This window comes from Perkinsus marinus, assembly GCF_000006405.1.
Source record: "Perkinsus marinus ATCC 50983 genomic scaffold scf_1104296975656, whole genome shotgun sequence".
Lineage (NCBI taxonomy): Eukaryota > Perkinsozoa > Perkinsida > Perkinsidae > Perkinsus > Perkinsus marinus.
Window position 1 is genome coordinate 42,473 of NW_003200690.1, and position 12,450 is coordinate 54,922.

The 12,450-nt window shown below is 44.5% G+C and overlaps 2 protein-coding genes across 2 annotated transcripts; both read right to left on the reverse strand.

Moving 5' to 3' along the window:
• Window positions 1-2,126: 2,126 nt before the first annotated feature.
• On the reverse strand, window positions 2,127-4,976 carry Pmar_PMAR004131 (hypothetical protein; the record flags this gene model as incomplete). Its single annotated transcript, XM_002765092.1, has 9 exons — window positions 2,127-2,140; window positions 2,184-2,257; window positions 2,310-2,385; window positions 2,816-2,877; window positions 3,200-3,293; window positions 4,166-4,208; window positions 4,568-4,648; window positions 4,762-4,850; window positions 4,904-4,976. 9 exons carry the CDS (start codon window positions 4,974-4,976, stop codon window positions 2,127-2,129), a joined length of 606 nt encoding a protein of 201 aa, XP_002765138.1.
• Window positions 4,977-11,593: 6,617 nt separating this feature from the next.
• Pmar_PMAR004132 (hypothetical protein) lies at window positions 11,594-12,284 on the reverse strand (the record flags this gene model as incomplete). Its single annotated transcript, XM_002765093.1, has 5 exons — window positions 11,594-11,640; window positions 11,728-11,833; window positions 11,957-12,025; window positions 12,078-12,126; window positions 12,205-12,284. 5 exons carry the CDS (start codon window positions 12,282-12,284, stop codon window positions 11,594-11,596), a joined length of 351 nt encoding a protein of 116 aa, XP_002765139.1.
• Between the last annotated feature and the right edge of the window lie 166 nt (window positions 12,285-12,450).

Here is a 12,450-nt window from a genome sequence, read left to right on the forward strand (position 1 = left end):
GTTACACATAACGAATACACCTAGAGTCTAGGTGTCGCCGGTCTAGGTCCTAGATCGGCGACACCTAGTAATACATACATGGATAAATGTTTCTGCAATTAGATCGATGGGCAAATTTATTTCGAGGGGCCGCGCAGGAGCAAGCCGAGTTGACCAGACCGATGACGATGACATGAGTGTGATTAGTGAAGTCGATCCCGCACCGAAAAATGGTAGTATTGATAGCGTCATGAGTTAGGTGGTTGTTGATCAATCGGAGACCTGCTCCGTAGCAGAAAGTGGCTCAATCGAAGACCCATCATTAGTAAGTGGGGCAAGTTGCGCTAAAACAGGATCTTGCAAAAGTATATGCAGTGACGTATGCTCGAGCGGAAAGACGGAGGTATCTTCCGTATCTGATGTAATTGAAGCTCTTGCGAACTTGCGAAGCCGTTTCAAGTGTGGTTTCATTTGCTGACTCAGCAATGCTGAGTGTCCGAATCGCGATGATGGTAGGGCGAGCAGCCTATCAGACACACGTTCTATGAATAGTGACTGCAGTCGCCTGAGATTGCATTATATACCTCAGGAATGCGCTCGTCGAACTAGCCACGCCAGAGATCGCGCGCGCGATAGCGCGCGCTAAAAAATATTAATTTCACATTTCGCGAAATTTCATGAAATTTCGTGAAATATTTCGACATGAAATTTCACGAGTCAGATTTCACTGAGATGCATAACCCTGCTCCCAGCGGTTCGGTTGAATCCGAGGCTCGGATTCCGAGCCACCAGAAATGAGTTTAGCAACTATTTGAGCTATGGTGGAGTGCATTACAGCCAATGGTTCCGCCACAATCCCAAAATGGCAGGTCAGCACCAACTTCAACTTTACTCGCTCGCTGGTTTACCCTGAACACTCTACCATACTATTGTTGAATGTCTGTTGTCCAATAACATACATACATTCATTTAGTTAGTTGGGAGTAGTGGGTAGTGGGGCGAAAGCATGATACGTTGCTAAAGAACTTGTGAGATCCGAAAGTCTCAACCTCGAAGTTCTGTCGAAAAACTCTCCGAAACCTGCAACGCTGGATGCTTCGCTCCGCATAAGTAGCAGCGAGGTTATGGGATACTCTCATCTGCCACAGAGAGTCAACTCGGTGCTCTCTGGGCCAGAGCCTCTGGCTTATGACCCTCGCTTATGACTACTCATGCCTCCCAAACCAACTTAAAGTTTAAGTCTTAAACCGGATGTGGGTCACCCACAGTGGGTGGGTGGGTTCAAGAAAGTCCCCATTAACTAAATGGTAACTGGATATTAATCGATCCAACACCTCCCAACCACAACACAGACCATTCGCTCGTTTTGTTTCATGTAAAGTCGTAAGGCCTTTCCGTAACCGTAAGCTGCTTACATCACACACACCATAACGTAAACCGTAGAAAAACGTTACGCTGCCCATCTATAATTCATTCTCAGTCTTTCTGCATTCATTCTCAGTCTTTCTGCTATGGCTTCTCTCGCTTCACCAGCTCTGAAGCCGGCAGCTGTTTTAACCCAAGTAAAAACGTCAACACAAAGCAAAACCCTGTGAAAGTTGAAGCAGAAATGACGCAGGTTAATCTCGTTTGAAGAACTGGATCAACGACATAACCGCACTATACAAGCCTATCACTGTGAAGAGAACGAAGACCTGAGACACAGCGTTGAGAAAATGCAAGATTGCAAGTGAGTGACATCTTACCACAGTGATAGTTCCACTACGTAAAGTTAGTCCTTCATGCAGGTAAAGTACGCTGGCAGGAAAAACGAAGATCAACATCACCGCGCAAAAGCCTCCCAAAACGCCGAGTAAATCCACCAACGACGGAACCTACAACACAAAGCGTCTAACCGTTAAGACTCTAACCTCTTATGCAAGAGGTCCCGCGTTCGATCCCTCCATCTTACCGCTATGGCACATAATGCACAAATTATGCACAGCAGAAACGTTGTTGTTGTATCTGAAAAATCGACTACTGATGAAAACTCGTCATGGAAATGACCAAACTCACACACGATGCTTGACACACGAGATGCCGCCGTCCCCAAGGCCGACGACGATGTGGTATACATCCCATCACCGTCGAGAAGTGGCTCCGACCGATCACACGTAGTAACCTGACGAGAAGTATACCCCTACCCAAAACTCATAAGCTCTCACGTCCATCGATGGTACAGCTGCCAACATCAGCCTCAAGATATTCTCCCGGGCAGGGTTCAAACACAGCACCGAACCTAGTCATACCATCACGATAACTTGCTCTCTTGCATTGGCTCCTCAACTCACACATTATCAGCATTGGCGTCATCGCTACTCTCGCTATGGTAGCCAGAATTGAGGTTGACGGCCAACACGATAGTACCTGAAGAATCTCTGATGAATCAACCCTAAAGTCAACTCGAGAGATTTCAAATTATATGCAGTGCGTGCCAATTTGATATGCAAGTGTGCATTGTTTTCTGACGGTGATCAGAATCGCTCTGAAGCTAAATCGCATTTACAATGCAACAGTGGCTATGAACATGTGTTGCGATAAGAGTACCCCCGTTTGGGACTGTGATGATAGCGACAACTCGTTCACTACAATTTGTCCTCGTAAAACAATGGACATTTGTATATGAAATTGCCGTTCAGCATATCTCAGTGAACATTGCGAGGCTTTATATGTTTAAAAATTAGATTGAAAAACCGCGATTATGATTCTGATAGTATCTCAAATTCATTTGGAGTACTCTATACTTTCAAATAAAATCAATGACCCCCCCCCCCTCGCCAGCATGCACTCAGCCAACTCTCAATACTCACATCAGCTCCGTCCTTCGCGATGAGCAGCCCTTCACCCCACAAATAATATCTGCAAAATAAATCAACTCCCCCTGCGATTCACACATTTATGAAATTTGATATTTTTCCCACAACCACGCGTTCGCATACATCAGCAACAACGCCATCGAGAACTACCGTTCGAATTGAAACATTCACGAACTACACTATCATTAGTTCATAGCTTCCCCACAGACCGTTCTTAATCGAAATTCGATCTCAACTTTACTTACCAAAACTCATCGAAAAGAATAAAGTACACTCCTATTCTACCCCCCGTCGAAATTTCAACTCAAAATCCTTCTAGGAGAAGGCTTCTACTAAATACAGCTGAGTAAAATCGCCAAGCTCACCCCAACGTGCCAACAGCTCCATAGGCGAACAGCATACAGAGGGTGGCCAAAAGGATCATATCATTCGACCGTTTCACAGTAGGATTCGGCAACTCTGAATTCACCGGGAAAACCTGAAGAGGAATCTCGTGTGAACTTACTCAATAAGAAAGAAAAATATCATATTTCTGAAAATTATTACGAAAATGTACAAACTTTTACCTCAACAGAACTTCAATATCAGGAAAGAAAATGCTTCTCCCAAGGCGTATCGATAAAACTCATCACAGAAAATTCAAAAAAAAATTCGGAATTTTTTCCCATATTTTCTCTGCGAACCCCTCACTGAATTCTCACATTCATGTGGCACATGAATGCAAAGAAGAATATGCTGCAGGAGTTAGCAACGCCGGTCCACGAAAAGGGAGACGCCGATTGAGGTGATGGACAATTCGACGATTCTGACAAATGGACGACGCTGAACAAGTTTTTCATAATTTTCTTTCAGAAAAACATATTTCACAAATCACTACACAGCGCGAATATCGGGTTTTTCACGGAGTATTACGCGAATTCACGCAAAACCGATGAAAGTCCACCATGGGATCGAACAAGAGGAATATGGATATTCTGAAAGCATGTGTAATCTATCACGTTGATGCATATAAAGATGAATTAATCGATATCCCATTTTCCATATGGGAATAAATATACAATTTTATCGACATACGATGTCGGAAATGTGCATTGTACCTTCCCCTGGGTGATGTGGTTGAGCATAACGATCACGAGTGGGCAGTACGATTAGATGCTACAATTCCTACCGTTTTAAATAGTCATTCGTGGGTATTTCACTTAGCTGCACTTGCTGTGCAAAGAAGAAAAATGAAATTGTAAAAATGAAATTCCTTTTTATGAAAAAAGTGGGAAGAAATTATATGCTTTTGGTACTGCCCAAATTCCTAGCTTCTGGTTTACAGAACTTACCCCTATCCAATGGCAAAAATGTCGACACCAACAACATCAATATCTGAAAAAAAACATACTCAACAACAACTCCTTCACTACTCACAGTGAAGAAACACGCCATCGATCTTAGTTACTTTTACTATCACTGTAAACAGTGTTGGAATGTACGATCGCCCTCCAAGCTGAATTCAAAAATTTCTCCACATTTTATAAGTATACAAAAACGAATAAAATTTCTAAAATTTTTCTCATAAATTTCATATCGTCACCAACATGACCATCCTTCCCTACTCACCACATAGAATATCGGCAGAGTGCACAACAACGTGAGTAGCTTCCATCGAGTAACGGATTGGGGTAAACAGAGGGGGAATATAAACTACAAAATGCCTGTACCAGGGATCGAACCCGGGACCTCACCATCAGCGTCAAAACTGCTATAACAAACGCCTTGTTGTCGTACCAAGCTGTCGTCGTGAAAATTCCTATGAAACTATGTATCTGAAAAAACAACTTCCCTGAAAATTACAAAGCCGAAAAACGTAATTCAAATTCATCCTCAGAAACTTCCTCACGAAATAGGCAAAAATTTTTCCGATAATTTTCCCTCTTACAAAATCGAACATGAAGTTCATGAAAGCCGCAGTCGCCCCAAAACAGTCCAAAAACAATACACTTTCAACCACGCGGCAACTAGCAGATCCTGAAAGCAACAGGCCCTGTAAAAAGCGCGCGCCCAGATGATCGATTTCATACCCATATACAGCTTAACACAGTCTTGATAGCTCGTCATTCCGGTGGCTCTACCAACGTCGAGGAGGACCTTCATAGACGCCAACGATGCGACGCCACTCAGAACGAGGATACTTATCCCCCACCAGAATCCTAAATCTTGCAATCTTGCATTTCCTCAACGCTAATGATTCCTACCCAGCATTGCAAAGGCCCAAGGCAAGCTCAAAATGCCCACACCAACAGCTGAGAATACCAAGGTGAATACGCACGCCCGCAGCGAACCTGAAATTGTCAAAAACTTGGAATTTCGTGGCGAGTGACAGATTCCTGTACCTGCATGAGATGCACTCGAAGCTCCTTCACCGCATGCATAGTGACTCTCGGGCTCGTCACAAATGCCATTCGATGTGATACTCATAAAACAGGGGGAAAAATCTGGTAAAAAACCCCCACAGAAAAAACATCGATCATACTGATTCCTACTTAGCTCACACGTCCCTCAAGAACAATATGTGAATCCTTCAACGCACGCGGAAGATTTCGTCTAACAGGAAAATGGAAGCGAAATTTTCCGAAAAAAACATCCGAAATTTCAAGAAAACGCAATCCCCCCAATCACATACACAACAAGAAAGTAGATCACGAAAATTGGCTTGTTCGACGCTGCGCACACGCAAGATTTTCAAAGATACTTTTGGCGATGATGACGATACTAACTTCAGATACCTAACATACTCAGATGCATAAAACAAGTTAATACTAATCAAATTTATATAACATATACACCAACAATAACAACAGCTTCGCTCCGCCTAATTTCGTGGCGCAGTGACGCTACACCCAACTATCTCCACACTCTGTTTCGCCTTCCTACGCATATTCAAACCATTCCCTCTTTCCTCCACCTGTCCAGCCAGCCCAAGTAACATCTTGCAATCTTGACTCACTTGCATTTCCTCAACGCACCTCAACACCGTCACACGCTTCTCATTAGTAGGCAACCGTGGGGATACAATTCTCGCCACCTGTTTGCTCGAAATCATCTCAACATCTTTCAACGCTTCCTCCACCACTCGCGGCCTCATAGACGCCTCCATACTCGCACCACGCTCATTATGCAAACCGCGCGCGCCCTTGTAATCGATTTCGTCCCCTTCACCTCGACTCTCCAGCTCTTTTATAAGCCCTTTGAGCTCCTCAACCCGATCCTTCAACCGACAGCATATCGCCGTATCAATCCAATCAGCTTCTGCATCTCCCAACAGCGAATCTTCAGCGGTGGAAATTACCCCGCTCGAAAAATTCGCTTTTCTCAGCGCCAGAATGTACCGTTCTGTAGACAGCGACTTTTCCTCTTCTGAAGGCATCCCATCAAAATCAGCCATCCCAGAAACGCTCTCGGGAGGTGCATCAAATTTCACTCCGAACATTTCGACATCCAAACACCGTCGTTGCGACGACTCCGTGGTGTAGCAAAACCGTAGATTGATCAATTTCGCCGGCTCCGCACTGACAAACAACAACGAAGTTGGCAAGTCGAAAATCAACGCTATTTCTCGGAAAAAGAAGAAGATCCAGTTTGATTCCATAACGTGAATTCATAAAAAATACAAGAAAATCCAAAAAAAGTGTTATAACATCCATGTGATACAAAATTGGTGAGAATTCAGATAGAAGTATTGTACACTGTATAGGAAAACCACTGAGACTTCCCTCACTCGGAATTCCCACATTGTCAAATGTAGCTGACCATGTCCATATTTACCAACACTGCGAAACTATGAGAATTCAAACATCATTTAATTCTTATAATTTCCTAATCAAAATTTTCTGTAATTTCTTCAACACACGTAGTCCACTCCCCCTACTCCGCGTATTACCAATTATTCCCTTCGCTGCCCAGCAATCTCATATAGTTATGAAATCTTTCATATTCGCTCTCTCGCCGATTCGGCAAACTCCTTCCCCAAGACTCCTCATCAGCCTCGTCTGCTCCCAACAACGACAGAAGATTCATCCCTAGCATATTCATTTGTCCTCCAAAAAACTCATCTACTTTTTTATTATCATTATCAATAATCTCAAAAGATTCTCCTCCAACCACAAACACCGTATCAAACACTGCGGCCAATAATCTTCGCTGTGCGCTATAAAAAGGCTTCACTTTACGATGGTGCGCCAACTCCGAGCGAACCGTTCGACCTTGGATGAATCTATGTCGCCAACCGATATCGCATCTCCGCAATGCCAAGAAAATAACTAGAGATATCAACGCTAGTGTGGAGAGATGCAAAAGGATATACTCCCACCACCCTTGGAATGGATCTTCCCGTAAGAAAATGAGATACAGAAAATACAACAGAATTGTGTAGCACAGTAGACTGAAGACTTTCAAGACACTCAGATGTCCGCATAAACTCGCCGAGGTCAGACCGAACATCGCCATCAATACCGCAACTCCCTCATCGTATATTGCTGGTCCACGGTGATCCGCATCATCTTTCCATCCAGTGAAAAATTCTATCAGAATCGCCGCTCGCTCGGAATCCAATAGTGTATAAAAAACGTGATGCATGATGAAAATAACAGCGCCAATTTCGACGAATTTTTGGAAACACACACACGCGCGTAATGTCCAATGAGCAACGCCGAGATAAACTAAACTAATGAGTAAATTCAATATAAAAAATTGACCAGCAACTCCCGGCCAAAATCTCGACACTGCTTGATCACGCGAGTCCATCAATGAGATGTATCGGAAAAAGAACAAGGCTATCAGTGCCACCAGACGCATCTGAAAAAGCGAAAGAAAAAACGCTTCGCTTCGCTTGCCAATGAGGCGGGATTATTGTGACGATGAGATGGAATTTTCAGGCGAAAAACACAAAAAATTGGTTTCATCGACACAAATACTGTATTTGTCTCGAAAAATCCAGATATGAGAAAAAATCAGAAAATCAGATACAGAAAAATATGTTTTTGTGGAAAAATATTTTATTTGTATTCTAAGCACAAATCAAATTTTTTCCCATCAATTCTGTGAATAATTCATTTTTCCAAGCTTACACCGAATTTCAAGCCAAAATTTTCTCCATTTCGAAAATAATTTTCCGCAAAGTTCTGTGCTAAAACTACCCACTCTTAGTATTACCATAGTCGCCGTCCGTAAGGAGTCCAGAAAGCCCCGATGGTCGTGTTTGAAAATATTATACTCTTTCTCAACACCCGCCGGTACGAATCTCGGAAACATTTTTTCGAGCAGCGTTTCCCTCGGCCACTCTTCGCGATAGTACTCCCATGGTTCAGGAAGTGCTCTAGCGGAGCGATCCGATTTATCTTTCTCATTTTCCCGCAGCAATAATGCACTTCTACTATTGACAGACGAACTGTGCATCTGACTTGATATTTCTCGCGCGCCACGAGAACTCTCGAAGAGCTGCTCATGCGAGTCGGGCATGGGGGAAAAATCCTTAAAATTCCTGCCATCATCTCACGTCATCATCAATCCCCAGGAGGAACTCATCTTCATTTTTTCACATGAGTTTGTGATGTAAATGTCATCACATTAGGAACGACATTAACAAACTCTGAGAGAAGTTATTTCCAAATAGCCACGATTTCCATCCAACTTCTACGTTGAATCCCCTACACACAGTGCGTGCCAACTTGATATTCAAATGCGATAAATGCGCGGTTTTTCGTGAAATTGACGATAATCGCTCTGATACTTCGCATATACAATGCAAACATTGCTACAAACACATACTGTGAAAAACGTAGTCGTTTGAAGCTATGAGAATAGAGAAAAATTATCCATTATGATCTCAAACTCCCGCTCGCCCATTTGCATATCAAATTGGCACGCACTGTATATATCCTCTGTGACGATACTCATCCCTCCGCTTCGCTCCGCCGACACAATTATGTGATAGTGGATACAATATTAGCTGGCGTCTATCCTAGATAATTTCTATCAGCCAAGCTTCCCATAAGCTGGTTCTACTCATGTTACGAAGCTCAGAGACACCTCTCCGAATCTCAAGTCAGTCTGAGCCAGTTCAGCGCACACGGAAGGATATTGCGAGATGTCGTCGTTAGGCTCATATCATCACCATGCGCGTGTTTTCTAAATTTGCCCTTCAAACAAATCCTGTCAAAGAAAGGATTCGTTAGAACTACGCAGCATTCATTGGATCATAAACCCACCATCAGCCTGAGATCCTAATTCGGCACATTTTTTCAACAGAAATTTCGGGATACCGTTGTGAGAGCAACGTGGTGCATGCGTGCAAACAAGATATGCGATAGATGAGATCTCGCTCGCCCTAAATCGATCGGAGTAGCCCATCGTTATACAGTAGGACGCCGTTTACAACAACCCACTTTTGATACGGCTGAGGTCTTCGACAAGCTCCGGTTTCATCGTATCGAAACCGTCGAGATCCCTAGAACGAATCATCCGGCTTAACATAGAAAGGCTAGGGAAACAATCTTTGTACCACTTAGTCGGAAGAAGGTACAATCATAACTAACATGGCTTGTTTTGACGAAAGCTATGCGCAAAGCCTGAGCGTCGAGCCAGAGAATGTCCCTGAGTTTCAACTTCAGGACCATCTCGTTTTTCTACATGTATGGTGATCTCGAATGATGGCGTTTCATGTAACTCAGTTGGTGTATACGGATCTCAAATATGTTCTGACTTGTTCTGAAGCGCTGAAAGTGCTAGCTCACTAGGCTAACCTACAGAGCCAACGAGGAAAAAAAATAAGACGGCAATCCACGCGATTTACACGGCTCACTATCTAACCTCCAATCGGAGATCATCAATCTTTCGTGCAGTCCGCGAGCGGCATTATACTTTTCTTAACAGCTCGAATGAACCATTCACATCAAAGCACTCAGCGCCACCCTCTTTGGGAGTAAGTCCGGCTGGCATTGCGCCCTGGTTGGGGACCGGGCCGCTCTGACCGACTAACTGAGCACACCGTATCGTGGCCAATCATGTGTGATGCAGGTGGTATTTGCTGTTCGACTATCCGTATCACAGCTATCCGTATCACAGCTATCAGTATCATCGTCAGTATCACAGCCCTCTCATTAGAGCAAGCTGAGATTAGCAATAGGGACCGTTGTGTTACATCTTGGTTTTCAATGATCAAACAGCGATGATCCAGGCGCTCACAGCACTGGAGTTGAGCTCATCACCTTTGTATTGTTCTGCATTGCATGGGTTGATTTTCGTCTCACCCAGATGTATTCAGAATTGTGACAGTTTTTAACTGTTCGTCACCGTTGGCGATGAACAGCTACACATAGCAACACGGCATCTCGCAGGATTGCCGATGGATCCCAAAGGGAGACATGTAGATCCAAGCGCACCAAAACTGATACTCCTTTCGATCTATGCTACTCACCCGTATGAACACTCGCAGTACGAGCTTCGTCGAAGTTGCTACTCGTTTCAATCACTAGCGAGTTGTGTTAGATGCATGGGAATACAGAAATTATTGCACACTTAACCATATTCCGTGTTTGCTCGGGGTAAGTTGCCCATGACTAAACTTCTGAGACAGAAGTTCTGATACGAAGCTCGGGTTCCAATTAGCAGCTGATCATCCGCCTCAAGGGTGCTCCCATGCAGTTTTGTGAACTCTCCTGAGATGTGAAAATGCATTAAAAGAAAATGGCATCCAGGTTTCCTACTGCGGCATCCAGGCCTCTCACAGCAGCATCTAGTGCTCTCACAGACGTGGGCTACGGTGGCAATGAGCCCTCTCACAGCAGCATCTAGTGCTCCCACAGACTCAGTCTGTCAGACTGTGGGCTACGGTGGCAATGAGCCCTCTCACAGCAGCATCTAGTGCTCCCACAGACTGTGGGCCACAGTGGCATTGAGCCTTCAAACAACGGCATTCGAGCCCATCGAGTGACTCGATGGACATCGATGGACTCACCACTTGATTCAAGTGGTGAGTCATCGATGTGGCGCATATATGCTTTGGGGAATTTTCCTAAACTCAACCAGAGTTTACCACCCAATCATGGGTCATGATGACTCATTATACATCCGATCATACATGATGAGTCATGTATGATATTTGTAGTTTATTGGTATCATCTATACCGCTCACTACAAACTGAATAGAGCTCATTGATTTTCAGAAGAACCCAGATAATATATTTGAAATGTTCAGGATACATGATGTAGCGTCTTGAGGCTCAAGTATGGTTCTTCCCAGTGACAACTCAGGATCATTTGAGGGTTCGGAGTCATTCATTAGTAAATGAGGGTGATAATATCTGATACCGATATCATAAGTTAGACTGGAAAGAATAATGGGCAATTCGTGAGGCTTCCAAAGCACTAGCAATGAGCAATGGAGCACGCAAACACATAGCCTGATCAATTGTATTCGGGAGACGACGAGTCGTCGTCGTCGACGACCAGACGTTGGTCGCTTTGGTCACCAAAGCAGTCGCACGCACGCGAGAGCAGCCTCAGCACAGAGGCCTCCCCAAAAGCCAGGAGCGGGACGCTGTAATCATCACTTGTCTATGACTGTGAGACTTAGAATTGGCAGAATAGCAGATCGCCGCTGGCGATTCACCGGGGATCATAAATCCTCTGGAGAGAATGACAGAAAATAATATCATGGAGCGTTGAAGGACGAACGAAAGAGAATAACAAGTCTGGGACAACCAGGCAGGCTTTCAAGTGTTGTAGCGGGCGTAGGCTACAAGGGAGTCTTGACGTTTGTCTGAGAACAGAGATATTTGACTAGTCAGCGCGATGCCGGGAGTTTAGACACACCGTGACATGTTTCGAGTTGAACAAGGAAACTCACCCAATATTTTAATAAACCTCGATTTTTCATATAGGGCGATTCGATCATTGTTCGCACGGAGCACCCAGATGTAGATGACATCCCAGTTCGGCTGAAGTCTACGGACCTGAAAGAGAACATATATTGAAGCCATCTTCAAAACGGAAGTCTCGATATGCATCTCTATGCGAATAGATAACCGCACTATACGAGTCGAACAGTTCGACGAAGCGTGTCGTGGCAGACTCACGTCCTTTAAGGCCTCCGAGAGAACTTTAGCCTCGACCCCTTCATTCTTCCATTTCTGAGCGACCACCAACTGAAAGTCCGAATGGCAACAACTTCAAGTCGAAGGATTCTATCAAGCTTACCTTGTAGATCCCGCCGATGGCCCCACCCGGGTTCTTGCACCCACTCGGCCTACATAAGGTAAGTTCAGCCGGACGTAAGAGCCCCGCCTCGCATGAGAAGGAACCATAATCAGTGGATAATGCTTACCGTCTCGCTTCGATCGCTCCTTTGACATCACTTGGCACATAGGGCTTAGGGATAGCCATATCCAACACGCCGACGACCATCTGAGAGAAAGACAGCTAGCTGCTGCCAGCGAGCTGCTGGAGCCACAATGCTGTCCTCGATGAATTTCTAACTCCAACCAGCGAACCACTCCATAGAGCACGATGAGCACGCTAGCAGATAGCTGCGTGTACAGAGATCACGTATGTATATCCATGTGATTACTCA